This window comes from Delphinus delphis, chromosome 3, assembly GCF_949987515.2.
Source record: "Delphinus delphis chromosome 3, mDelDel1.2, whole genome shotgun sequence".
Taxonomy (NCBI): Eukaryota; Metazoa; Chordata; class Mammalia; order Artiodactyla; family Delphinidae; genus Delphinus; species Delphinus delphis.
Window position 1 is genome coordinate 47,010,466 of NC_082685.1, and position 27,832 is coordinate 47,038,297.

General features: G+C 53.3%; 2 protein-coding genes across 8 annotated transcripts in view; one reads left to right on the forward strand and one right to left on the reverse strand.

The window, feature by feature from the left end:
• The first annotated feature begins 5,679 nt into the window (after positions 1–5,679).
• Positions 5,680–14,803, forward strand: CD74 (CD74 molecule). 2 transcript variants are annotated; one of them, XM_060008524.1, is made up of 9 exons: positions 5,680–5,896; positions 9,831–10,003; positions 10,232–10,305; positions 10,845–10,907; positions 11,677–11,772; positions 12,048–12,135; positions 13,166–13,357; positions 13,850–13,912; positions 14,183–14,803. In XM_060008524.1, the coding sequence occupies exons 1-9, from the start codon at positions 5,820–5,822 to the stop codon at positions 14,191–14,193; spliced, it is 837 nt and encodes a 278-aa protein (XP_059864507.1). In that variant the 5' UTR covers positions 5,680–5,819; the 3' UTR covers positions 14,194–14,803. The 2 variants fall into 2 exon arrangements, with proteins under 2 accessions (XP_059864507.1, XP_059864508.1); XM_060008525.1 differs by lacking the exon at positions 13,166–13,357 and having other exon boundaries at positions 5,695–5,896.
• A 1,365-nt stretch (positions 14,804–16,168) lies between these two features.
• The window catches only part of TCOF1 (treacle ribosome biogenesis factor 1), a 39,317-nt gene continuing 27,653 nt past the window's right edge, over positions 16,169–27,832 (reverse strand). For 3 of the 6 annotated variants that reach the window (XM_060008532.1, XM_060008530.1, XM_060008526.1), the window contains 10 exons: positions 26,469–26,652; positions 24,940–25,076; positions 23,266–23,379; positions 22,710–22,956; positions 22,159–22,244; positions 21,437–21,617; positions 18,961–19,500; positions 18,171–18,268; positions 17,375–17,418; positions 16,169–16,581 (listed from right to left, as the gene is read on the reverse strand). In XM_060008532.1, coding sequence (XP_059864515.1) covers positions 17,392–17,418; positions 18,171–18,268; positions 18,961–19,500; positions 21,437–21,617; positions 22,159–22,244; positions 22,710–22,956; positions 23,266–23,379; positions 24,940–25,076; positions 26,469–26,652 — 1,614 coding nt within the window. In that variant the 3' untranslated portion in view covers positions 16,169–16,581; positions 17,375–17,391. The remainder of the gene's footprint in view (positions 16,582–17,374; positions 17,419–18,170; positions 18,269–18,960; positions 19,501–21,436; positions 21,618–22,158; positions 22,245–22,709; positions 22,957–23,265; positions 23,380–24,939; positions 25,077–26,468; positions 26,653–27,832) is intronic. The other 3 variants (XM_060008529.1, XM_060008527.1, XM_060008531.1) reach the window with 3 other exon arrangements.

The following is a 27,832-nucleotide window of genomic DNA, read 5'->3' on the forward strand; positions in this document are numbered from 1 at the left end:
AGCTTTTTTCCCAACCAAAATCTTGTCAAAATTTACAAATTGCATTTGGTTGTTACGTTTCTTCAATCTTTTAAAATATAGAACCCTCTCCACACCCACACATGCACGTTTTTTCATGACATTGACTCTTCGATGGGTACAGTTGTTGTTTGTAGACTGTCTCTGAATTTGTCTGTTTCCTCATAGTTTTATTTCATTCGTTCTTCTGTGTCCTGTAAACTAGAATTTAGGTCTAAAGGCAGATTCATTTAATGATTTTTTTAGCAAAGATACTCCCCAGCTGAGTATCTTACCCCATTAGGAAATACATAATGTTATGTTGCTCCACCACTGGTGATGCTAAAAGTTTGATCACGTGGTGGTGACAGCAGGGCTGCACCATTGTAGACTGCCTTTTTCTGTAAACAACCAGCAAGGACTTTGGGGATGATACTATGGCATGTGGATATCCTGTTCTCCCCCAACCCTTTGTCTCATGGTTTGGGCATCTATTGGTGGTCCTTGCCTGAGTTAATTATTACACTGGGGGTTACAAACAGGTGATTTTCTAATTCTGTCTTTTCTTTTACATTAGTTAGCTTGCATTCTTCTAGAAACAAGGGTTTTTCCTCATCAGCTGGGATTGAACTGTATAGTTCCTTTTAAAGAGGCGGGGTAAATTATTCTTATTGATGCTGGAATTGTCTCATATGTGGTTGGCAGGTGCCTCTTCAAGTTGGCTCCAGGGTCCTTCTGACAAACTCCAGCAGTCTTTGAGCACTTCTTCGCTTTCTGGGAAAAAAAGATGTCTCCGACTCACCTGTGTTTTCCCTTTCTCAGCCCTGGGATCTGCCATTTTGGAACTAGCATGTGCATCCAGCAAGTTGGCCTCAGAGCTCTTTTGTTTAGACCAGTCCCAGCTCTTTGTGACCTTGGGCCAGCTCCTTTCCGCTTTCTGAGCCAGATTTTCTTCATACGAACAGTGGGGGAGCAGAATCCTGCCTTAACCCTGGATACCCCTCAGGGTGTGGCAGATACCAAGCCTTCCTTCTTCCTGTCATTCTGTCTCCATCCCATGCAGGAGGGTAGGTAGGATGGGGCTGCTCCACCGGGCAGCAGGGCCTGTGTGACAACTGAGACCTCTTACCCTACTAGAAGCAAAGGAGGGAGCCATCATCCAGCCCACCCTCCTAGCTGGAATCGTCTCCAGCCTCCTGTGGGCGAGGACAGGATGACCCTTGGGGTCACCCTCAGCTTTGGCCTAAAGCTGCTTCGCAAGGAAAAGGCATTAGACTACCATTTTGTTATCACAGTCAGTTTAGAATCAACTGACTTCGATGTTGAATGGAGTTTTACTTCATATCAAAGTTATAAATTCACATATTTAAATAATCAAATCCTTCTAAAGGGCTGGCTGTGAAAAACAGCCATTCTTTACCTTCCTTTTCATACCACTTTAAAACGTTTTTAGCTGATTCATTTGGTATTAACCTCCATATCTCTAAATGACTACTGGTATTGTTACTTCCAGATTGTTTCAGTTTTAAACATTATCTGGTTGGCTTTTCACTGTGGAAGACCAAGATTTAGCCCTCTTTTCTCCTCTAAGTGACTTTTCCTGACCTCTCGTCCTCCCAAATGCCTCTATTGTATGTTTAGTTAGGTCAGTATTCAAAGTTTACTATATTATGACAATGTAAATGCCTTTTTTAGCTGCATTATGTAGTATAGTATCATGACTATTCATTTCCTATATAACTTTTGTTTTCCCAAGAGTTAATAGTTGTCTTGGTTTTTCATTTGCTTAATTTTCTGTGAAATTATCATAATTCAACCTCATACTCTCCAAAAAAGGATCTAAGTCACCTCTTAGTATGTTCAGACCTATCAGCTATCTATCAATTTTATCTTGTTGAAGAAATGTCTTTCAGAGCCTTTGGGCCTGATCCAATATGGATATGTTGCTTTACTCCTGGGATTTTGCTGTACCATCATTCTGGGGATCCCCATTCCCTCTTGTGAGCTGAATTTCAGTTTCCTGTGTCCCAGGTCTTCCTTTATTTTTAGTGAACACCTTCATTTTGGTGGAGCATACCTTCCTGAAGCTTTCTGAGGAAGAAAACATTTTTGAGATACCTAATGTCTGGAAATACCTTAATGACACCCTCCTACGTATTTAGTAATTTGGCTCAGTAAATATTCTAGGGTGGAAATCATTTTCCCATCGAATTTTGAAGGTGTTGCTCCGTTATCTTCTGGTTTCCAGGGTTGCTCTTAAGAAGTCCAAAGTCATTCTGATTCCTGGTCCTTTATATCTGTCTTGTTTATTTCTTTCTGTGGAATCTTCTTTTTGTCTTTATTTTTCTGAAACTTCACTTGATGTGCCTTGGTGTGAAATTATTTTTATACTTTGGCCCTGGTACTCACTGGGCCCTTTCAGTTTGGAAATTTATGTCTTTGAGTTCTGGGAATTGTACTGAATTTTTTCCCCTCTATTTTCTCTGTTCCCTATTTCTGGAACTCTGATATTTGGCTATTGGGCATCCTGGACTGGTCTTTAATTCTCTTATCTTTTCTATTTCTTTCTTTTTATCTTTGTGGTATACTTTCTGGGAGGTAAAACACACACACACATACATACACACAAAACCTTTATCTTTTACCTACTGGTTGTTTAATATCTACCCTCATATGTTTAGTCTTTAAGAGCTTTTTTGTTGTTCTTCTTCTAACAGTACTTCTATCTTTATAGCATACTATTCTTGTTTCATGGGTGCAGTATCATCCTTTACCTCCCTAAGGCTATTAATGAGTGTTCGCTTCCTGCATGGTTTTTGGGGTTTGGTTAGTTGTTTTGTTCACTCTCTTTTATGTTAGAGGTTTACTTCAGATGTCCCATGACCCTTGATTGTCTAAAAAATCAAGTGGAAGCCGTGACCCATGTGAAGGGCTTATTCACTGAGGGCTTCCCTATAGGGTTATCTGGCTGGGTTGTTTCATTGTTGAACCCCAATATCAGAATCTTTAGGTCATTCCTTGTGGGATGGTCATACTCTCCAGGGAAGCCTTCTCTCATTTATTGCCTGGAGAAAGAAGGTCTGGCTTCTGGCATTCTGTGAACTGGGTCAGAGAGAAGGCTGGGACTCTCAGCTTTAGAACTGGGCCCATGCCCTGCACTGTGCCTAGGGATAGACTTCCAGTCCTCTTTCAGGGAGGGAGGGATAGTTGGGGAGGGAGAGGACATGGATATCCAACTGTTTTCATAAACAGACTTCCAACGAATCTTCTTTTTAGCCCCACCTGTACTCCCACCCAGTGTGCCTAATACCTCAATTCCTGAGCCTGTTCTATCATGTAAATTGGTGGCTTCTCAGCTTTTCTAGCTGCAGGTTTAGGATTAAGCTTTCTGGGGTCTGTTAATGACTACCTCCAATCCACCTGCTTTCCAGCTTCCAAAATTTTGCACTGTTTTCTCCTGTTCTCTTTGTCCTTATAGATTTACACTAAGGAAAAAAAAAGGCAACTCTTCGCCATTTTAGTGACAGAGCCAAGTGAAAGAGGAAGCAAAGCTATATATGTGTTCTAGCGATCATTACCAAGAAATCTGTTTTTAAATTGAGCTATAAATTTCACATAATAGTCAAGCTTTTAAAATGGTACAATTCAGTGGTTTTTCCATATATCCACAAAGTTGTGCAACAATCACCACTGTCTAATTCCAGAATATCTTCATCACCCTGAAAGGAAATCCCATACCCATTAGCAGTCATTCCCCATCCCCTTTCCCCCCCCAGCCCCTGGCAACTGCTGATCTACTTTCTGTTTCTATGGCTTGCCTAGTCCAGACATTTCAAATAGATGGAATCATACAATATGTGGCCTTTTGTGTCTGGCTTATTTCATTTAGCATGATGTTTTCTTTTCTTTTTTTAAAAAAATAAATTTATTATATTTGGCTGCATTGGGTCTTCGTTGCTGCATGCAGGCCTTCTCTAGTTGCGGCGCATGGGCTTCTCACTGCAGTGGCTTCTCCTGTTGCAGAGCATGGGCTCTAGGCACGCGGGCTTCAGTAGTTGTGCCACGCAGGCTTCAGTAGTTGTGGCTCACGGGCTCTAGAGCGCAGGCTCGGTAGTTGCGGTGCATGGGCTTAGTTTCACCATGGCATATGGGATCTTCCTGGACCAGGGCTCAAACCCGTGTCCTCTGCATTGGCAGGCGGATTCTTAACCACTGCACCACCAGGGAAGCCCAGCATGATGTTTTCAAAGTTCATTTTGTGCCATGAATTAGTACTTCATTTCTTTTTTAAAAAATAACAGTTTTATTGTGATATTAATTCTTCTTTATGGCTAAATAATATCCCACTGTACGGATAAATCACATTTTGTTTACTCATTCATCAGTTGGTGTATATTTGGGTCGTTTTCACTTTGAGGCTATTATGAATAATGGTGCTATGAACATTTGTGTATCCACTATGAAGTTTTTGTGTGGATACGTGTTTTCATTTCTCTTGAGTAGATATCTAGGAATGGAATTACTGGGTCATATGTAACTCTATTTAACTTTTTGGGAAATCGCCCAATTGTTTTCCACAGTAGCTGCACCAGTTTACATTCTTGCCAGCAATATATGAGTTCCAATTCCTTCACATCCTTGTCAACACTTGTTATCTGTCTTTTTGATTATAGCCATTGTGGTGGATGTGAAGTGGTACTTCACTGTGGCCTTGATTTGCCTCCTAACGACTAATGATGTGGAACATCTTTTCATGTACTTATACCATAAATTTGTTCATTTATTAATGAAAATTTAAACACACACACAAAAGACATAAAGATTAATAAAAAAAAATAAGGTCTACAAGCCACAGATAGTCAGAAATAAAACCATGCCAACACAGTTAAACCTCCCCTGGGTACCCTTTCCCAGTCCCTCCTCATTCCCTCCCTGTAGAGGTACCTGCTTTCATGAATTTGAACGACACAATTTGAGCATCAGGAGGGAGAAGGGTAGAATGGTTAAAATCATGGGCTGCAATTCCTGGATGCACGATCCTGGGCAAACATGTAGCCTCTCAAAAGCCTCAGTGTGCCTATCTGTAAATGGAGATAATAAAATAAAACAGCCCTCAAAGGGTTACTGTAAAGATTAAATGAAACAAAGCAAGCAAAACGATTAGCACAGTGCCTGGCACAAAGGAGGGCTTGGTAAGTCGTGGCAAATATTAGTACCAGAGCCTTAGAACCATGGACTCAGGTTCATAAAATGCTTGAGTTAGAAGAAAGCAGAGGGAACAGTGAATCCAACTTTCCTCCTCCATTTTGAGATGACATAACTGAGGACTGAGAGAAGGAGAGGAACTTGTCTAAGTTCACAAAGGGGGCACAGCCCCTTTCTGCACCCACTCATCTATAGGTGAGAGGGGAGACAAACAAAGCATTTTGGGTATTTTTTGCTTCAAAGTGATTTCCTGTCTAGGGAGTGAACATTTGCCTGTTTCTCAAAACATCCAAAGAGCCTTATGAATCCACAGGTCTGCCCAGAAACAAGTGATGAGGGCCCTGGGCAGCCAGTGGAAGCATGCTGGCCTTTCCACCTGCCTGGGGGACCTCCCCCGACTCATCCTGCCCCCTTAAAGGAAGCTTTGCTCAAGTGGGGGGTATTTCCAGCTTTGTGGCTTTCACTTCCACTTCTACTAGGTGGGCGGAGTGCCCTCCTGTGGACGAATCAGATTCCTTCTCAGCCCCAACTTCAAGAGGTGAGCCAGGGGCTCAGCGTCCTAGACAGGCAGGAGGCAGCAGCAGCAGCAGGAGTGGGGAAGACCAGAGGCCGGAACCATGGAAGACCAACGCGACCTCATCTCCAACCATGAGCAGGTGCCCATGCTGGGCCAGCGCCCCGGAGCCCAGGAGAGGTATGTGTGAACGGCAGGAGAGCGCACCGCACAGAGTGCGCAGGTGCTACAGGAGGAGCAGTAGACCGGGAGTCAGAGGAGGCATGGACTTGGGCTCTGACCCCAGTGCTAACTGGGTGATTTTGAGCAAGTCTCTAGCCCGCTCTGGGCTTCAGTTCTCCCTCCTGTAAAGTGAGGGAGCTCCTCTAGGACAGGGGTTTTAACTTTCTATGCATCATGCACTTCTCTTCTGAAAATCAAGAGAGCTCTGGACTCCTTCCCTAGAGCTTCACACAATATCAGCAGCTTCACAGAGTCCCCTGAAGCTGGGCCATGAGGCCTAGGTTAGAAATTTTGGACCAGATTTTGAAAATAGTATGGATCCTAGATGGAGCAGATTTTCTAAAAGAGATTGGTAGAAGCAGCTCATCACAGAGGAGTTTCCTCCTAGTTACCACAAATTGCTATATGTGTTTATATCAAGGGAATTATCGTTGCAGGTGTCTGTAGAGTAGATGGAGACCTCCTTTGCCATCACAGGAGGGAATGAGAGATGTTGGAGGGGGATCAAAAAAGGGTGAGGGGGTCTCTGGCTAAATTTCTAGAAGGGACTGTGGGTTGATGTGGGTGGTACCCTGCCTGTTCCCCTCTCCCTTGCAGCAAGGGGCCAGCACAGCCATCCAGAGGACCCCTTCCCAACTCCAAGATGGCCTCATCCATCTGTTCCCCTGAAAAGAAAAGGCGTGGTTAGAATGCAGCTACCCTAATGCCCCTGCTCCCCCAAATAATTCGCAAATGACAGGGACCTACAGTTGTGATATCAGCTGTTGCCAGGCAGAAATGGGTTTGGGAGAGACTCTCAGAGGTGTCATGAGGAACTGCATACTGTGGGACAGGCAACTAGAGACCTTTAGAGACCATTTTCACAGCCTGTGAAAATCCTGGGGAATCCCATGGCTAGGAGGGCCGACTCTTAGGAGGGCTGGATTCTGGTCCAGGTTCTGCTACTGTCATGTGTGACTTGGATAAATCAGTGTCTCTCTCTGGGTCTCAGTAGTAGTAATAATAACTACGACAAGAGTTATGATAATAGTTCCTATTCACTGTATACCTGTCACCAATCTTCAGTCACTGTTAGTCATTACTATGATTAATTTTGTGCCAGACATATAACTAAATGCTAAACTCAATCGTAATTCTCTTAGAAACCCTCTCAGTTGGGTACCTTTTTTTTTTTTTTTTTTTTGCGGTACACGGGCCTCTCAGTGTTGTGGCCTCTCCCGTTGCGGAGCACAGGCTCCGGACGCGCAGGCTCAGCAGCCATGGCTCACGGGCCCAGCCGCTCCGCGGCACATGTGGAATCTTCCCGGACTGGGGCACGAACCCGTGTCCCCTGCATCGGCAGGCGGACTCTCAACCACTGTGCCACCAGGGCAGCCCAAGTTGGGTACTTTTATTATTCCCATCTTTACATAAGAGAAAGTTGAGACATATCAGTAAGTGACTTACTTAAGTTATCGCAGCTACTGAATACTGGAGCCAGAATTTGAACCCCAGGACTAGTCTGATATCAAAGTTTGAGTTTATTCTACCATCTGACCTCCTTCTAGAGGCACGATTTGCAGGGAGGGAAGATGGGTCCCCCTCTGAGCTCAGGCCTCCCAGTGAGTTGCAGACCCAGCATGGGCTCAGTGAGCAGAAAGGGTGCCCCCTCGTCAAATCCTTGTCTAATTTTCCTTTTAGTTCAATTACTGCTTCTAAAAACTGTCCTGGCCTGTTTTGGACCCTTTTGTGAACACTTCTGCCTGGCAACATTTGTAGTTCTGGTTGGCTAGAACCAGTTCTGGTTGGCTAGTTCTGGTTGGCTCCCAACTTTGGCCAATTATTATTACTAGTCAAGAAAGAGGCAGTAGAAAGGAGGAAGTGAAGAGAGGGGTGACAAGGGCTTCCCTGGTGGCGCAGTGGTTGAGAGTCCGCCTGCCGACGCAGGGGACGTGCCCCGGTCCGGGAAGATCCCACATGCTGCGGAGCGGCTGGGCCTGTGAGCCATGGCCGCTGAGCCTGCACGTCCGGAGCCTGTGCTCCGCAGCGGGAGAGGCCACAACAGTGAGAGGCCCGCGTACCGCAAAAAAAAAAAACAAAAAAAAGAGGGGTGACAAGAATTGGCCTTTGTCTAGAAGCAGGAGACAGGCAATCAAGATGCATAGATAGGAAGGCATCTAGATGCTCAAGTTAACTGTTAACTCCTTTGAGATTCGTGCTCAGTGTTACCTATGGGGTGCTAACCACACGCTGGGTATGGAGTCGAGAGTTTTACCCCCGCTCTTGTTTTATATAACAACCTTTGAGTAGAGCAGATGTTCTTACCTCAAGTTACTCACTCAGAGAGGTTAGGTGGTGACTTGCCCCTGGTCCCCGAGCTAAGGGAGTGGCAGAACCAGGATTCCAATCCAGGTTACATGGTCTCGTCTTCATTATGACTCTCTAGAGTCTCAGGCCTTATGAGAAACTGAGGTTCAGAGAGGGGATGGCGGGAGGCAGAGCTGGGGCTAGACTGGGTGTGGGGCTGCTGAAGCGGTGAGACTGTAGAGCTTGAACTCAGGCAAGACCCAGACTTGGGTGGACTTTTCACCACTTCAGAGGCCAGGCCACCCCTGTTCCTTGGGAAGGCCAATGAGTAGGATTTGTTTTCCCCTCCTGTCGGTTTTTCTCCTTTTCTCCACACAGGCTTTTTACTTTCTCCTTTCAGAATAATAATCCCTTGGGCTGGGCCTTGGCCCAGAAATCAGAGGACTGACAAGCAGAGAGCCAGTGAGAATGAGCCATGTCTGTGATGTCATGAGTTACTAGGCAGCAGGGTGTTCCTGGAGGTTCCTAAACTATCCTTGCTGATTGCTGGAGTAAGCAGGGTGCAGTCTCGTCCTCAATTTCCAGTGGGGTCCTAGTAGTTCTACCCCTGGGGTAGGTGGGAGAAAACAAACCGGTCAGGAACTCTCAGGGTCCTGGGGTGGGATCCTTACTTCCCCGGCACGTAATATTTACATGTGCCCTCAAAAGTGTATCCAAGGCCAATAGCTCCAAGGGCTGGCCGAGGTCCGGCCACCCCTCCCTGTGCAGACAGCCGGTCCAGAGAGCGTGAGACGTTCTCCCAGGTCATACAGGCTCAGGCACCAAAATCCTGCTGAGATACGCCCCACCCTGCTTCCTAACCCCCATCCCCGGTAGATATTACCATTCATAATACTTCTGTGGTCACAGACAGATCTTACTTCAGATGATGACCACCAAATTCTAGAATTGCTGATGTGAGAGGTACCCATGAAACAGGCCCAGAGAATGGCAGAGATGTGCTCAGAGGCACAGGGAGTGTCTTGGGCAGAGGATGTATTCCCACAGGGGGTGGTCCCTGGCCCTGCTCCAGCCAGACATTGTCTGATGCACCCAACCCACTCCTAAAAATGGCAAGGCCTCACTTCTCTTTTTCAGGTGGGCTGCATGCTCTGCTGTCCAGGCCCTACTTCCTTCCTTCATCTCTGATTTCACTACAGGGGTTGGGTGCATAGTGGGGGCTGCCTGGAGGGCAGCCCTGATCCTCAGGAGATCCTCTGGTAGAGGGAACCTGGGGAGACCCTCCACCTCGACCCATCATTGCACAGGTGGGACCAAGGTCTGGAGAAGACAAGCACTTGTCACCGCTTCTTCCCCACGCAGCCTAGGCCCAGGGGCAGCTCCAGGATTTCCACCTGGGAGGGCTATAGGGGCAGCACTGGTTGGAGGTAGGGGGTCAGGGGAACGTCTTCAAGCTGTAGGTTCATAGGCACCTGTTTGTGTGTTTGTTAGGGGTAGCTGAGGGCCGAGGGCTGGAAATGGGGGGCACACTCCCCACTCCCTGCTAGTCCTCGGGGCAGCCGCCTCCGCGGACCCTCTTCTGACCTATCTTCCCTGCCCCCAACAGCAAGTGCAGCCGTGGAGCCCTGTACACAGGCTTTTCCATCCTGGTGGCTTTGCTCCTGGCTGGCCAGGCCACCACCGCCTACTTCCTGTACCAGCAGCAGGGCCGCCTGGACAAGCTGACAGTCACCTCGCAGAACCTGCAGCTGGAGAACCTGCGCATGAAGCTTCCCAAGTGTGCGTGCCCCACCTCTATCCCCACAGCCCTCACCCCCCATCCCCACAGCCCTCACCGCCCCCGTCTCTCACCTCAGAAGACCCCTCATTCCTGTACCCAGCTGCGCCCGCTGTCCCTTCTCTCTGGTCTGGAATTCCAGCCCCTCATCTGGGTCTGAGATCTCGGTCCCCGGAGCTGAGTGCCCTCTTCCCTGGGGCCACGCTCATGCTGTACCTTCTGCCCCACAGCCGCCAAGCCTCTGACCAAGATGCGGCTCAGCGCCCCGATGCTGTTGCAGGACCTGCCCATGGAAGGCCCGGAGGTAAGGCCAGCCCCAGGGCGGCGGAAGAGGGAAGCATTACCTAGCCTGGATGGAGGGCAGGTGCCAAGGGACAGGGGAGGACAGCTGGCCCGGGAAAAGTAGAGCTGGAGAGGGGGTCCTGACTGCTGCGGGAGGAGGAGGAACTCCAGAGGTGGGGGAGGAAGGAGCCTCTTGGGGCCCTCCCTGGGAAGAGGGCTCAGTCCTCCACAACTTACGAAATACTTCTCATTTCCCAAGCATCTCACAGTCCCTCCTATTCTCAGATCCCTTGATATCATATATGGATAACGTTTCTGTTCACTAAACGATCTCCCGTCCACAAAGCCTTGGGCAGGAAAGCTTATGCAGAGTTGACGAGTAGGATATTGAGGCAGGAAGGTAGTGACTTGCCCGAGCCCTCACATTTGGAGGTGGCAGAGGTGGGCCTGTTGAACATCTGGGAATCCACACTCTCACCCAGACCCCAGCTGCTGGCTCTGCTCTAGGGCCCCTCCTCCATGGGCCAGTGCTGGGAAACACCCTATTCCTTCCTTCCACAGCCCATGCAGAACGCCACCAAGTATGGCAACATGACGCAGGACCATGTGATGCGGCTGCTCCTGGTGAGTGGAACCTGGCCAGGCATCCCTGAGCTCCTGCCCCATCCCCATAAGCCCCCAGTGAGGCTATGCTTCAAGACCTGCGCCATGCCTGGCTCACAGCAGACATCCAATATGGGATCACCAGATTAGTGAAGGAAGACAAGTGTGGCCCTTAAACGTTATATGAAGTCCAGACCCACCACTCCCCGTTTTGTGTTTGGGATGGAGAAACCAAAGCCCAAAGTCTGGAAGTGACTTGCTGAAGATGCCTGTTTTTTCCTTCCCCAATTTTTGCTGCATGTCTACTCAGTGCCAGGCACTGTGCAAGGCTCTGGACCCACAATCGGGAGCAATCAGATCCAGCTCCTAGTCCCACGGAGACCTCAGGCTAGCATGGGAGACAGACAGGTGACCAGGTGATGAGGGGTGTGCAGGGGACTTTGTGAGGAAAGAGGCCGAGAACCCAACCTAGCTGGGCGGTTGGGATGAAGTCAAGGAAGTCCTCCTGAAGGAGGTGAGACCTGAAAGATGAACAGGAGCCTGCAAGGAGTAGAAGACTGAGGGTTATTGGTAGAACTGGGCCTGGAACTGGGTCTCCCAACTCCTAGCCCTGGGGTCTTGTAGCTGTGTAGCCGTATTACCCAGACCACTTCCCCTCCCCACTAGCTCCAACATGCTGAGGTCTGGGGTCCAGCCCTCAGAACGGAAGACCAGGGGAACATGGGCTGCACATTAAACCTTGCCTGCCAGGAAGCTTTTTAACCTTCCTTCCTGCCTTGCTACCCTGCAGAAGTCTGACCCCCTGAAGGTGTACCCGCAGCTGAAGGGGAGCTTCCCAGAAAACCTGAAACACCTTAAGGACACCATGGATGGCATGAACTGGAAGGTCAGCAGCTTCCCCTGCCCTGGTACCCTCCCTCTCCTGACATCTAGAGCAGCCCTGGGAAGAGGCGGGGTGAGCAGGGAAGCCATTCTCAGGAAGCTGGAGGCGGCTTACCAGCACCCAGAAAACCACAGCCATGGAAGAGTGACCAAGCCCTGTGGGGTCTCTAAGGAGGAAGCAGGCTCCCGCTGGCCCTCCATGTCTCTGTCCCCAGGGACAGAGTCAGGCTGGGTTGGAGAGGGCTACTGAGCCTGACTCTCTGCCTTTATCCCCATTAGCTCTTTGAGAGCTGGATGCATCAGTGGCTTTTGTTTGAAATGAGCAAGATCTCGCTGGAGGAGAAGCCTTTTGAAGTTCCACCAAAAGGTAGAGGGAATGGGAGCCTTGGGGAGGCAGGGTTTCTGGGAGCTCCCTCAGGGGTAGAGCCTTAGGCACTCCCTGATCCATGCACAGGACTCTCCCAGCCTCTCAGCTCTCACTCCTGTCTCTCCTGCCTGCTCTTCTGGGCTTGGCTGCCCCCAGCCCCCATCCTGTCTGGGGTACCGAGTCCTCCCTTCAGGAGGTGACCCTCGTTGTGGCGGATGGTACTGCACAAGGGGGCCTGGAGCAACAACCACCCAAAACATCCCAGGAGTCATGGCAATGACCTTCCCCACCCAGCACTGCACCCTGCAGGTTCCCATGAGAGGGCTGGGCTCATGATTCTTGCCCTTCAAAGGGACCTCTCCCAGGTCACACAGCCAGCAGGTACTAGATAAGAGGGCCTTGGGGTTTTTCCATCTCATGGACAATGTATACCAGGGTTTTCAGCCCTAAAGCCTTTATGGGTCCTGTGTTCTCATCCTGGTGCTAATTTGTTGTGTGACTTTGGGCAAGTCTCTTCCCTCTGGGCTTCAGTTTCAGAAGTGGAAGATCAACGGTCCACCCCTCTCTGGGCCTCAGATTCTCCATCACAGAGTCATAGAGGGCACACTGGATGCGATCTCGACCAACTCCCAGCTAATGTCTGAATCCCCTCTATAACATCCCCATCACATAGTAACCCCCACTTCTACTTGGATACCCCCAGTAATGCAAGCTCAGACTTACCAAGGTGTCCATTGCTTTTCTCTAGAAGTCAGAATCACAGGTGCAATTCTAAACTTTAATAGGCATTGAGTGTTTGAAGAAATCATGTTCTGGGATGAATTAGCCACACAGCCATTCACTTCCTCTTTGATCCTGGACCTTGTTGGTTCAGGCCTCAGTTTCTCCATCTGTGCAATGGGTAGAGCAAGTACAGCCATTTGGACAGAAGGCATTAGGCCCACAGCAGTGGTATGTGGATCTCTGGTTCTGCTGAGACCCTGGCCCAGAGTTTGCTCACTCACTGTGTTCACCGTGCCTGTCGCTTCAGTACTGACCAAGTGCCAGAAAGAGGTCAGCCGCATCCCTGACATCCACCCGGGCATGTTCAGGCCCAAGTGCGACGAGAATGGCAACTATATGCCGCTCCAGTGCTATGGGAGCATCGGCTACTGCTGGTGCGTCTTCCCCAACGGCACCGAGGTCCCCCACACCAGGAGCCGTGGGCACCATAACTGCAGCGGTAAGCAGTGGCCGCTGTGCCAGGAGCAGGAAGGACCAGGAAGGCTGAGGGGCAGGAGGTCTCTCCTGGCGCACCTGGGGCCAGGACACTCGAGGTGACAACTCCTGGGGGGCAGCCACTCAGCCATGCATCCACCCACCTGTGCATTCCTTATCTGTTTGTGCATTTATTATTTCTCTCCTCTGCCCACACTCATCTACTTACTCATTTACCCTTCAGTCCTTCCACTTTACCCATCCACGCATGCATCCAGGCGTCTCCAGATCCACCCATCTGATTGCATCACCCCCTCCTTGGCCTTGCTCACTTAACTCCCCGGCCGCACTTCATTGCCGCTTGCAGCCATCCAACAAGCATCCTTCCACTCATGTCTGTTCTACCAAGCACCAGGCTCGTGGCGAGGTTGGGCAGAACTAGCCCACCCAGGCCCCTTGTCAGCGGGTGCGGTAGTCTGGGCTGCAGCTAACACGTGGACACTGTGCTCCTTTGCAGACCCACTGGAAATGGAGGATCTGTCGTCTGGGCTGGGCATGTCCAAGCAGGATCTCGGTCAGGGTAAGGGCCCCTGCAGGGGATCTGGTCCCTAGCAGCTTAGCCCCCGAGGGGCCTACTCCCTCGTGGGTAGATGACCCTGGGCCATTCTCCAACATCCATTTCACAGATGAGGACCAGGGTTGGGGGTTTCAGGGGCTATGACGGTCAGTACTTGTACCCAAGCGGGAGGCAGTGGAGGGTAGAGTCCTCGACTGCTCTGAGGCCACAGGATGCTGGGAAGGGGCAGCAACAGGTGACTCCAACCCTAACCTGCTGTGTCTCTCTCCGCAGTCATCCTGTGAGCACAGCAGACGCAGACGCCAGCACTCAGCCAGCCCTGCATGGCCACAGCTTCCCTGGCCCCCTACCCTAGCCCCTCTCCCTCCTTTACACACCCCTCCCCTTGCCGTCTCCTACCCTGCACCTCATTCTATGAGACTCTGGCGCCTGGCTCTCCATCATCCTTGGACACATCAAATCATCAGAACAGCACAGATTAACAATGCAGAAGGGCCCTGCTGCTCAAAACCCCATCCACTAGCAGGGACATAAGGCCCGGGGAGATGGACCATGAACCAGGCTGACCCCCACTTCTGACACCACATGGTGCTCCAAGATCTAGGCCCATGGAAGAGGTGGGCAGGTGTAGGGAGAAGGGATGGCACTGACCCAAGCCCCAGAACGGACACCTCTGCTGTCCCCTCCCCCATTGGCCTCGGCCTTCCAGCCCATTTAACTGTGGGGGAGGAGCCACCCTTTCCCTCTCCCCAGCATCACCCACCCAGGAAGAACCAGCCTCTCCACCCGCAGCCCCTCCTTTCTACCAACCCCCAGTTCCGTCTGCACAGCCAAGCTTGTCATCGGCCCTCAGGGCCACGGCGCCTGTGAGAATAAAAGGTAGTGAGTAGAACACTCCCAGTTCCTGGCTGCTCTGTTGGGTCCGGTTCGAAGGGGGTGAACTGCAGACCTTGCATCCTGTGGTTTGGTGGGAGGACACAGCCCGGAGAGCCCAAATACAGATGCCTGTGGGGCGGGGCCGGGCCGTGGGGAGCAGGGCCGGGCCGTGGGGAGCGGGGCTGCAGTCTTTGGATGCGGACACGCTTGGTCTCCATGTTCCACACACAAGATACATTCCCTACTTCCAAGAAGAAACAGGCTCTTGCCCACAGTTCTTTAAGCACAAGCTCCTCTGGGTCCGGCTTCTCACGTCCCCATTTTCTTTTCTATACTGAGAACAGTACAAGTGTGATGACAGATGGCAACAACATGGGCCCTTGTGTCGGGATCACCAGGGAGTGGCGGCTGTGGAAGTGGGGGGCCTATGTCCTAGTTAAGGGGCGGCCGCTGCAGTGCCCCAGCTGCTCATTACCAGGAGGAGCAGAGGCCCCTGTGGTCAGATTTCTGGACTTTTCAAGAGGAGCCCCAAATGAAGAAGTTCACTGAAATCTCTATTTCTAAGTCTGAAGACTTGCTGTGGGTCAAAGGAGCCCAATAGGACACTGCTCTGCGGCCTCTTTTCTAGATCAACACACTTAAGGGGGGAGAGGCTCCCTGGGGGAGGGCCTGGCCCAGGAGCCCCAAGTTAGGGTAAATGTGGATGCCACCCTGGCTCGCCCAGACCTCCCCAGCCCAGTGTTCTGTTTCTGCACGGCCTCTTGCTGCCTTTAGCAGAAGGCTAAAAGCCTTGGAGCGGACTCCATGACCTTGGGTGCTCCACACTACTCTGGGCTCAGGGAAGTGGCCCTCTGCATCACTGGCCATCACAAAGTCCTGCGGACGTCACCCTGACACATCTTTCACGTTCCTCCACTTCTTGCCTTCATCATCGCAGAACCTCTGTTACCTAGACACATGGACAACTCAGTCCTAAATGGGCGTCCTGCTCCTACTGTCCCTGCCAGCTACTCTCCACCAAGTACCTCAAGAGAGCCTGCCCGCAGCTTGTCCTAACTTCAAAAGGTGACTTGGAAGACCCCCTTCCATTTCTTGCTCCTGGGTATCTGCCTGACCTACCTACCACAGCAACCAGCCATGACCATGCCTGAGCTCCCCCTTAGCTTAGATGCCACCTCCTCCAGGAAGCCTTCCCCACCCCAATTCAACACCAGGGCCTTTTGCTGAGTCTCCTTCTCTGGCAAACAGTGTGTCACTCACCACAGTATCACAGAGCCTTGATACACGGTCAAGAATAAATCCTGAGCGATGGTTTGTTCATCTGCCAAGTGTCAGCCAGACTCTCCCTTCCAAGAATCAATCAATGGCAAAACGTTTGCCCCAGATGCAATGGGAACTTGCACCTTTCCTTCACGTCTTTTATTTTCTGAGTTATTACAAAAAACACACAAACAAAATGGGAGAAAACTGACAAAAAGGACAAAGCCTCAGCATAGCTGGAGACCAGGGGCATGGAAGGAGTCGCAGGCTGAGCCTTACGGGGTCTGCAGGGCAGAGGTGGCAAGTCCCGAGACCTCTGGGCATGTTGGGTCTGAGAAGGGAGGGGCAGGTCACTTAAAAAATATATATATGTATTGTACATGTCCATACGAGGCATCCTTTGTCGGCACAGAAGTCAGGCCAGGGTCAGTGAGTGGAGGTCACGGGAGCTGGGCGTGGTTCCTCCTCCCGGGACCAGCCTTTCTGCAGGGCTCACTGGCTTGGCCAGCACGGACACCGCAGCTGGCCATCATCTTCTGGGGAAGGAGGGGAAGTTAAAAATTCAATTCCAACCCTTGGTGGGCAGAGGGAAGAGGCACGGGGCTGGCCACCACTTGGCTAAGAAATCCTTGGGAGAAGGAAACGTCAGACTTCCTGACCTGTTTCTCCACCAAGGAGAACAAACTCAAAATCTGGCATCTCCTATGCAGGGGAGGGGCATTAACTAACCACGGTGGATACTTGTCAGTGCTGACCATGTCCCAGGAACTGGGCTGAGCGCTTTAGAGCTTAATTAACTGCACTGAATCCTCACTACCAGCCCAGGCCTGTATTACCCCCATTTACAGCAGGCTGGGGCCGGCTCAGCCAGGCGGATCACTTAACCACTTCACCACTACCTGGGAAGCACAGAGCCATCAGAATGGCTTGTTTTGAGCAAATCATCTTCCTTCCCATGAGGAAATGCCCTCGAATTACAAAATCATAAGGAAAAAGAACTGGCAGTGGCAAGGGAGAGACTGAGCTGTCCCCGACCTCAAGCCTTATCCTCATGTACAGAGGCACCAGACCAGCACCCACCTCCCACTGCACACTCAGTGTCGGTCACTGCCAGGACTGTCCTGGACACTTCTGATTCTACAGCTCTGGTTCCCGGCATCACCCACTGACCCTGAGGAATGCAACCTCTTTCACCAAACCCCCTTCCCTTCAGGGCCTACCCACGAAGCCCAGTCTAGCTCCCCGGAACCACGGTGAATGCTGGGCCTGCCCTCCCACTCTTCCCGGGGAGCAGATGGTCAGCAGGGGTTCCCGGGTCAGGAAGTGCACCTGCCGCCTGGCGTCCCTCAGACAGTCTGCTCTGCCGTCTTCTTCTGTGAAGAGAGGAGTACGTATGAGAGGCTCCTGTACCTGAAGCATCTCCCCACCCACGCTGCCCCCACCAGGAGGGGATGTGACAGTTGTCTCCTGAGGATTCGTGGCTCCCCCAGAACAGATTTTGGGCATACAGAGATCCCGAGGGTAGGGATGGCGGCCCCCGTGTGCTCTGGAGGAAGGAGCTCAGGGCTTTGCAGCAGCAGATGCTCAGCTTTTCTGACCACAGCTGAAGCCCTGCTGGCCACGGTGAGAACTGCGCCTGAGTATAAGGTGCTGAGGGCCCCCTCGCCAGGCGATCAGCCCTTGACATGCATGAAGCAGACTGTGTGTGTTTCTGTGGTGGGGATGCCCTGCCCGCTGGGGCACACACATGCCAGGGAACGTTTCCTCTCACCTGGAAACCTGCAACAGCCTACCTGGCCTCCCTGCCCACCTGGGGGGCTCTGCTTTCTTCACTTGTCATAAGACTATCCTTCTATCTCACAGGCGAGATAGGGCCACTCCGTGGTGCCCATGTGCACAGACCTCGTGCCCCTCAGGGTGACGCCCCACCCCTAGCTCTTCTCTAGTGTATCATAACGCACAAGCCCCCGTTCTGGACCCTGAGAATGGAAGGGGCACAGTGACCAGGTCTGGCCCACACGAACCCCTACCCTGACATGCAGAGGCTGGGGCTGATCACATTCACCCTGGGGACTGGGTTTGGGCCCCCTTTTCGCGCCTGAGACTCCTCAGGAACTCACTCTACCTTTTTCTTCTTTTTCTTCTGCAATGGTGAGTCAGGGTCTTTGGTTGAGGCCTTTTTTGCTTTCTTCTTCTTTTCTTTTTTTTCCTTGTCTTTTTTTTCTAAGGGAAGAAAGTGAACTTGTTAAACAACAGGTGCTAGTCTTAAATGTTGGCGTCAATGTCGAGAGACACAGGGGGAGGGTCTCCAGGGGCCCTGGAGCTCTCCCCCCCCAAATGCCCCACACCATGGGGAGCCGTCAAAGCACAGGTCCGTAGGCCTTTGCGACCAACTGCCCTGGCCCTCGGGCCAGCCTCGTGATTTCTGCTCCACCCGTGGACCCTCTGGACTATTACCATTTTCCTTTAACTCACTCTGTAAAACGTCTACACATTTATTTTAAAAAGACCCTTTCAACCTGTAAATGGGAATGAGTTACCACCCATCATACAGGGCCGGAGTGAGGGTTAAAGGCAGCCCTGCCGCAGGCGGAGACCAGTGCAGAGCGCGCTGAGGGGCGGCTGCTGTCCAGGAGCCTGGATCGCAGGGGCCTGAGCTGCAAGTGCGCGTGGCGGTGGCTGCTGTGAGGGAGCTAGGGGCTCCGTGGGCACAGGCCCTGGAGCCGTGAGCACCTTCTCAGCAGTGGTGGCCCCTGTGCTCCGGCACCTGGTTCTGCCTTTGCCCATCCTGCCCACCATGGACAAACCATGCTCAGCCCCATCTCTGTGCTGGCTGGGGGCTGCCTGCCCGGGAGGTGACCGACAGCGCTCGGCGGGGCTGGGGAACGCGCTCCGGGACTGCACTGGGCACTTACTCTTGTCGGCTTTCTTCTTCTCCTTCTTGCTCTTTGGGTTGCCTTGGTCTCCCCCCTCACCCTTCACCTTCCCCGGCTCCCCTTCTGGCTTCTCCTTGGCCCCTTGGGAGCCGGGAGACTCCTTCTCCTTCTTCTCCTTGATGTCACCACTCGCTTTGTCCCTCTTGGATTTCCCCTTAGAAGTCCTGGGGGCCTTTTCTGGGGAGACCGCACGCTCCCCGCCATCCCCGGCCGCCAGCTGCTTCTTCTTCTTGCTCCTGGGGGCACCGGCGGCTGTCTGGTCTTCGGAGAGCTTCCGCTTGTTGCCCAGGCGGCCCTTCCGGCTGCCCTCCTTGGCCGCACCCATGGCCTTCTTCTTCTCCTGCTCCAGCAGCTCCGCCAACACCTTCGCCACCGACGCCTGCACCTGCGCCTCACTCAGGGGCCAGGGCTCGCTCAGCAGGCGCCGGGTGATGTCGCTCTGCAGCGCCTGCATGGAGGCCTGGGGGCTCCTGGGCCCCTTCCCGGTCTTCTGAGGTGTGACGCTAGCCTCTCTTCTGCCTATGGAGAGAGGACCCGGGGTCACGGATCTGAGAGAATCAGGAAATAGACCACTCGTGGAATGAAAGTCAAGGGGCTCCAGCACAGAGCTGACCTCCTCTGGTGCAGTACAGAGGGGGACGGCGGGGCCCCGCTGGGTCTCCGGCTCGCACCTCTCTGCCAGCTTCTAACTTAGAGCTCTCTTCTTGTCTCCCCACACTAAAAACTCAAGCTCAGGATGGGGATGGAAATTAACTCCAGAATGTTCGTCAATGGGCTTGAAATCTACCAACAAATCAAAGAATCTAACCGTCAGGATAGGGATAGTATCTACCAGTCAGGAGTCCAGCGCTGGGAGGCAGGAGACCGGGGTTCTGGGTCTGACAACCAAACTCAGTTTCCCCATTTGTAAAATGAGGGGTTAGATGAACTGTGAGCCCCCTCACCCCAATTCTAAATCACAGACTCGTAATAAAAGCGAAGGCCACGCGGTCAGTCAACTCACGGCCACCTGTGCACAGTGGGCCCAGGCCCTCCGTGGTCAGGGGTCCAGGTGGTGTGGCCTGGGGGTGCTGGGTGCAGTGAACATGCACATGGTGGCTGACTAAGCAGGTTTACTGCCTGCCAGAGTGACTCCTGCTGCAGCCTTTGTTTAGAACTTTCCACGCCTCTGCTCTCCTTTGATAATTGTATGCTGGCTACACGTGTGAAAAACCTTCCACAGCCCCCTCTAAAACGTCTCCCTGTCACACCCGCCTCTCACAAAGAGAAGAACGCTGGGGAAGAAAGTGAGCAATGACTCCTCTGCTGACCCGGCACCAGGCAAGCTGCGCGAAAAGCCCAGGGACTGGGGGGTGTGGGACTCAGCATATGTCCTGACGCCGCCCCAACTTCACAGGTGACTTGGCGGGTCTCAGCCCCATTCGGGGCCTCACAGCACAAGTGCGCCGACACCCTGGGCTCGGGGAGGTGCTGGTGGCTTGGCCCTGCTCCACGTGGGGAGGAGAGGGCTGTTCCCGGCAGTGGGCCCTGCAGCAGCTCTGGCTCCAGAGCCCTAGTGGGCCAGGGGTGGTGGGCAGAGCGGGTTGCAGGACAAACGGAGGCCCAATTCAGTCCTCTGGTGCTTCTTGGCAAGGACAGGAATCGGCTAGAGAAGGGAGCTGAGGAGGGCACGGGTGCCTCGGCAACCTCTCTCCCTGCAGCCCACTTCTCTGCTTCCTGTCTACCAAACACCTTAGAACACCAAGGCCAGGGAACCCCTAGAGCTGTCCCAGGTGTACCCTCTAAATGTCCCATAGTGCTGGCACAGTCAGCGGTGGCTGATGCCCTAGGCCAGGTGACCTGAGCACTCCAGTCTGCCCTCCAAACACTGCGTGACCATTTTCCACATGTGCCATTTTCTACGTGACATCAATGGATGCATCGACCCCTGCCCTGTCTGGTTAAGGCGCTGAGGTCCAGAGAGGCCAGGGGCTCGTCTGAAGCTTTAGAGAACGTCAGTCCATAGCCTGGGGTCCATCGCCATGTGCTGAAGACTTCTCCAAACGTGGCCCAACCTTCTGTCTGAGCAACCCTGAGTCCCGACGTCCCGCACCATGAGCCTACCTGTTAGGAAGAAAAGTCAACACGGACAGCTAGAGAGCGCCAAGGCCTGCCCTGAAAGTCAAGGTGCACCTCCTCTAAGGCAGGGGTCACCCTACCAGGTGCACCAGCATCCCACAGGGCTGGATAACCCAACCTCCAGGCTGCCCTAGACCACAGCAGCCAGCCTCGTGGGCGCAGGCCCCTGCCCTTTCATGAGCACCTCCAGGCCTGATGCAGGGGTACCAGGCCTCACTTGGGGAGGCCCTGCTGGCAGACAGGACCATGTTGGTGGGACGGCTCCTGAGGGAGGGAGAGAGGCCCCTGCCTCGTCCTTCCACATCCTGCTGTGTCCTTCCTGCAGCCCTCGACTCACCTGTTTTAGGGGACATGGTGCCTGCTGCTTGTTGGGGCTCCACTTCCTGCTTGCCGTCTGGGGCATCTCTGGTGGCCGGAGTAGAGGAAACCGAGGGGTTGGGGTCTGGCTTGGGAGTGGCCTTTGAAGCCTGGGAACTGGCCGGAGTTAGCCCAGGGGTCACATAACCTGAGAGGAGAGACTGAAGAAGCCCAGTGTGAAGAGGCCCACCAGTGTATGGCCTGCTATGAGGACACCAGCACAGGGACCCCAAGGGTTGGGCCAGCCCTACTGGGTGGTGGGCACACCAGCCCTCTGTGAGTACCTCCTGCACTATTTTAATTAATACATAGTTTTAACAGGCACATTTAAAAAGGAAACTTCTTATTACTAATGCAAATGGAAAAGCACTAGCATTGGCTACGTACAGATGATAACCTTAAAAGAAACCCCATCTGTTAAAGAGCGTTTTTATATGGGGATCACCTAAATCAAGGTAAGCCCTGTCTACAGACTCCAAGAGTCCGCTGCTCACGACTTTATGTTGAAAAGGGGCCTCGGGGCAGGAGCCAGCCTGGCTCCACACGGACAGGACCCTGCCCAGGGCCCTTGGGAAAAGGAAGAGCCCAGACCTATGAGCCAGGGAGTGGCCTCGGCCTACAACTGCACAGGTGGGCAAGAGCCTGGCCTGGGGCTCCTGCCCCAAGGCCCCCAAGGTTGCCAGCCCCTTCCCTCGCGGTTACCTGGGAAGGTGCCACCACCTCATCATCGCTGGAGTCTGCTGTGGTCTCTTCCACCAACGTCTCCCTCCTGGAGGGGGCTGGACCTACTGGAGAAGTACAGGTATCCTAACTGGGAGTCCCAGGTACCCTGTGCCAGCTAGACAGGCCGGAGCCCTCAGGAGGGCCCCAGGACAGCCTGGTCCCTGTGTATGTGCCTCACCCTCCCGCCCAAGGCTTCATCTGCTCCCTTCCAAGGTCTACTGCTATTCACAGCATTCCAAGTGAGACACCTGAATGCCAAAACCTAATTCCCAAGGGAGGCATGGCCCTGGGATTTTGGGGCCTCAGTTAGGGGAGCTTGATACCAAAAAGTTGGGAGTGGCCAAACAGCCTAGTAGGAAGGCCTCTAACGTCATGTGGACCAACTCTGTTATGGGGTTGTGCAGCTGGGTAAACTGAGACCCTGTGTGGGATGGCTAGGCCAAAGTCGCAGAACAAGTGGAGATACAAAGCAGAGGCCTGAGGCGAGGGCTCCACCAGGTCCCCCAGCCTTTTCTTCCCAGGACCCTCACCTGGCCTGTGGGTCAATGGGGCCACCTGGGGCCCCTCAGCATCTTCTTCACTCCCTGAAGAGCTGCCACTGCTGTCCTTGCTGTCATCTGAGGTCCCAGAGGCCTTGGCCTTGGGGCGTCCCGAGGGAGTGGCTATGGCCCGCTGGGTTGCAGGAACCTCAGGCTTTCTGAGCTTGTTGGCCCCTCTGGCCTGCGCGGGGGTGCTCTGGGGACTCGTCATGGGCAGTGTTCCCCGAGCACTGTCAGTCTAATTTGGTGAGAGGAGAAAGGGTGAAAGGAAAAATTAGGGGAAATAAGATCTGGTGCTTACTGAACACCTCAGTTAAGGGCCGGGCACCGTGTTAGCTGCTTCGCACACAGGCCTCATTTAATCCTCCCACAACTCTCTAAGACGGGCAGCAGAAGCCCGGGAGGTAAGCGTGTGTGCTAAGGCCAGTGCTGGTAAGTGCTGGTGCTGGGACTCAGGCCCCTGCCTGGGCCCTGCCTTCTACCCTCTGTGGTCTCTGATGACCGTCCCCTCCAGAGTGGGGCCTGGCCCCCAGCTCCCCCAGCTCACCCCACTTGAAGACAGGGTCCTGGCAGCAGGAGGCTGGGCCTCACTGGCTTTCTGGGCAAGGACCTTCAGGGCAGCCTGGGTCAGCGGGAGGTGAGCTGGGTTCCTCTTTGTCACCTGTGGACAGCCAAAGGCAGCCCTGAGACTCCCAAGTTCCCAGGATGCCACCATGCCACAGCCTGGTCAGATCCTGTCTGGCTGGGGTGGAAGGGGACCTGTAGCTGCAAGAGGAACCTGGGGCTGGAGTGGAGGACTGAGGGGCAAAGGGGCAACGCCACCATCTGGGCAGAAAATGGTGCCAGGCTTCAGGTTATGAGCTAATCATAGCGTTCTCAGAGGTCCAAAGACAGCTCCCAGCCCAGGGGAGGGAAGCAGCTCAGGCTCCACCGGAGGCCCCACCACTCAATCTGCGCCTCTAGCCTCGTGGCTGTAACGGCCTCCTTAACGGTCTCCCTGGTGCCACTCCTGCTTCCCACACACGGCAGCGGCCAAGGACAGAGAACGGAACGAAACCTGGGTGTGATCCCTCGCTGAAACCTCCAGGCCCCCCGCGGCCCTCACCAGGCCCTCACCATGCGTTGTCAGGCCTGGCCCCTCCGCCCCAGCTTCTTCCAGCTCTCCAACCCCCAAGTGCTTCCCCAGAGGTCCCTGCACCTGGGTCTCCCTGCTTGGAGGGCTCCCCAGCTCGCCCAGGCCTGGCTGCTTCTCCGGCCTCAGTGCTGCCTCCTCTGGGAGGCCACCCCGGCCCATCCTTTCTAAAGCAGGTCATCCCCCGGTTCCCTAGTTGGTGAGTACTTTAACTTCTGGTCTCCTTGTTTCATGGCTGACCCCCGCCTTGGGAACTCCACGAGGGCAGGGACCCTCCTTGTCTTCTTCCTGTTGTATCCTCAGTGTCCCACATGGACAGATGCTCAGCACCATCTGCTGGCTGAACGGCCACATGGATGCAGGTTGTTGGGTGCCGTGACCACAAGCCAGCCACCCACTCAGCACCCATGCTCCCAGGAAGCTCTTTTTGAGCTGTAGCTCGTGATGAGCCCCTCTGAGTGGAGGTGCCCAAGTCCTGCTGCCGCCTCCCCAGCTCTCCCTCCTCCTGCCTTCTCAGAAAAAACGGGCGGGCACAAGGGGTCAGGGAAACAAACCCTACAGCCCCAAGAGCAATGGACTGGGAGGCAGGAGCCCCGATTCTGACCCTGCCTGATCCTGGTCACATCTGGACCGTCTTGCTGAGGGCGTGGTGCTCAGTTTCATCATTTGAATGATGAGCCATTAACTCTCCCCTGCCCGGTTTTTAAGTTCCAGCAAGGACCAAATAAATAAAAATGCACTGAAATCCGTGAAGCCTGGGAAGAACGCTCATGGTCACTATGACAAATACTGACAATGGCAAACTTTTGTTCAAACCGGGAGAGAAAAAACAAACCAAAGGCCTGACATTGTTGAAAAAGCTGCTGAGGGACTCAGGGAGCAGGGCTGGCTCTGCCCGGGTGCCACGTGCCAGATCACGCAAGGCTAATTCGGATCAGGGCTGCGCCCAGGCCAGGAAAGGCTCTGGCTTCGAGGGGGCGGGTGAAAGCAACTGCGCTGCCACCCAGAAGCCCTGTGGGGAAGTGGGGGCAGACGAGGGAGCCCCGCAACCCTGCTAGCCCGCACAGCGCCCCCCGGTCCGTCGGGTACCTGAGTGGCTGGCGTCTCCTGTTTCTTGCCTTCAGACACCCGACTGGTGTCCTCACTGCTGCCGGCCCCCACCATGCTGGCTCTGAGGGCTGCCCTGGGGTGGGCTGTGGGCACAGTTGCCACGCTGGTCCTAATGGCTGAGACGGAGCGGGAGGGGCTGCGTCAGGGCACAGGAGCCCGTGGCCTCCCCGGAGGAGCAACACCCAATCTCTCAGCCCATCCTGAGCGGTGCCCAGGGCCTTTGTGGTAGAAGCCCGTTAAATCCCCTCCCGAGCCTTCCAGGCAGGATCTGCCACTGTCTCCACATGACAGGGAGATGACACGACTGCTGTGGCTGTCACCCCAGGCCTCGTCCTCGCCACCTTCAGCCACCCCCCCGCCCCCGCCGCTGGCCAGGCCGCTCCTCCTGAGCAACAGGCAGAGCACTGGAGCCAAACGTGACTCTCCGCGCATGTAAAACAGTCTCTCTTGAGGACGGCCTTGGTCATGTGCAGAGGCTCGATTACACATGTTCACTGCAGCACTGTTCATGTTAGCCAAACACCCCAAACAAAACGCTCAGCTTCCTCCAACGTGGTGCTGGCTAAGCAAACTGCAGGATCCCGCCCCGGTGACCACTCTGTAGCCAGCAGGCATCATGCTGTAAATATGTAACGTCACAACACACCAAGTAAAGATTACTGAGCGTATGTACAGTGTGGTCTCACTAAAAACACATGGCGTTATCATAGGTTTTTGCAAAGTTAATAGTCGTAAAATGTTAACAGTAATTATTCTGGACAGTGGGATTCCAAGTGAGGTTTTTTCTTTTGTGCTAACCTGCATTTCTTAATTAGCCTACCAAGATCAGGTATTAATATCTTCATTAAAAAGTGTTCTAGTAATAATAATAGTAATTAACCATTTTCTTGCTATCACTGTTAGAATCACAGATTGTCAAAAGTCAAAGAAGGGCCTCCCTGGTGGCGCAGTGGTTGAGAGTCCGCCTGCCGATGCAGGGGGCACGGGTTCGTGCCCCGGTCCAGGAAGATTCCACATGCCGCGGAGCGGCTGGGCCCATGAGCCATGGCCGTTAAGCCTGTGTGTCTGGAGTCTGTGCTCCGCAACGGGAGAGGCCACAATAGTGAGAGGCCCGCGTACCGCAAAAAAAAAAAAAAAAATCAAAGAAATCCCAGATCTGGTCCTGTCTCCAGGAATCCTTCCCTACATGTCTCTGTTTAGGGATTACCTAACCCCTCCCCTTTACATGCCACCAGGAACGGAAGGCTCACTACCTCACAGCCCTCTCCATGTTCAGTCAGTCAGTTGTTACAAAGCTCTTCCTTATACTACAAACCTGGTCCCTGCAGCTTCTAGCCTCTGGTCTGGGATCTACCCTTTGGAGCCAGCACAGAGAAGCCCCAGCAGCTACTTCTCCTGAGCCAGCCCAGTGGGGGTGTGTGTGCATGTGTGTGTGCACGCGGGTGTGTGTGCGTGTGTCTGGCAGTTGCAGCAGGGGAGTCAGCCCTGCACAGTGGGCCTGTGCTCACCAGGAGTCAAGCACTGCGTAGCGGGGATCACGTCCTCATCCTCACTCTCAGAGGAGCTCCTGGGTGTGCTCTCTGAGGCCTGGGCCTTCCTCGGGGTGCTTGTAGCCTGGGTTTGGGCGGGGGTAGCAGCTGGGCCAGCTGGACTACGATTAGGGTCGACAAAAATCAGAGGGGTTTTAATCACCTTGAAAAACAAAAACAAAACACACCCCCCCAGTGATTAAAGGCTTGGCCAGGGGAAGAGGAAGGGGAAGGTGGGTAGGGGAGGGTTTTATAAGGCAAGGGGTCCAGAGAGCTTGGGGTGGCTGGGCACAGTCAGAGGTCATTCTAGCTGCCCAGGGCACTCCCAGCTCACTCCCAGTCCACACACCCACTAAGACCCCGCACAGCACCTCACAGCTCACAGGAGCCCATCTGACCCTCACACAAACCCCTGAGGTCAGCAGCGTTAGCTCCACCATACAGATGGGAAAACCACAAGTCCAGAGAGGGGAGGAGAGCTGCCTAAGGTCACATGGCCCAACGGAAGCAGAGTCAGGGCCAGAACGTGCAATTCAGCTTCCCTCCTCTGGCTGACTTCAGAGACACCTGCCGCATGGGGCGCTCCCAGCAGCGCCCCCCTCAGTTGCCTGGTTGTTATACATGATTCACCCGGGGAGTTGTTCACAATCTAGTTGACCCATGCCCAAGAGTCTGATGCCACCTCCTGAGGGTGTGGCCAGGATGCAGCAACCCAACTACATCAGCCCAGTATCTTCAACAAATAAAGTACACAGGGAAAATCAACAGAGTAAGACCGAAGGGACCCAGTACAGTGTGTGGCTCTTACATGGACTCCTATCTGACCATGCCAGATATAGAAAACGTCATTCATGAGACAACTGGGGAAATGGGGACACTAACTAGGTGGGTCAACTTTTTAGAGATTGTGCTTAAAAAAAAAAAAAGGGATTCAGTGGTGTTGGGGAAGTGAGTTGAAGGTTTGGATGAAACAAGCTTGGTCACAAGTTCAGAACTACCAAAGCTGGGGATGGCACTTGGGAGCTCTGTACACTGTTCTATCTGTGGGTATGCTTTGCATTTTCCAGTGAGACACTGAAACAAAGAGAAAGAAAGCAGGACCACCTGGTATTCTACAGATGCCTGGGAACCACAGCTCCAGTGAATATGCTCACTGCACAGGAGGGCATCTGGGGAGCCTACTTTCCAGTCCCCAAAGGTCAGGGCCGGTCTGGGTTCTGGCCCCAGCCCCACCCCCACGGGGAGAGGAGGGCAGCAGGCGGGAGCTGCTCACGGCCACGGTCTGAGACCCAGGTCTCTGCCCACCTCCTGAGCCTGACTCCACCTCCTCCCAGGGTGCTGCT

What these genes read in the sequence shown, in the direction of transcription:
- CD74 (XM_060008524.1), top strand. Translation starts at nt 5,820, where the DNA reads ATGGAAGACCAACGCGACCTCATCTCCAACCATGAGCAGGTGCCCATG. An exon ending in TGCCCATGGAAGGCCCGGAG is followed by an intron (nt 10,306 to 10,844) that starts GTAAGGCCAGCC and finishes TTCCTTCCACAG; the next exon opens with CCCATGCAGAACGCCACCAA. An exon ending in TGGGCACCATAACTGCAGCG is followed by an intron (nt 13,358 to 13,849) that starts GTAAGCAGTGGC and finishes GCTCCTTTGCAG; the next exon opens with ACCCACTGGAAATGGAGGAT.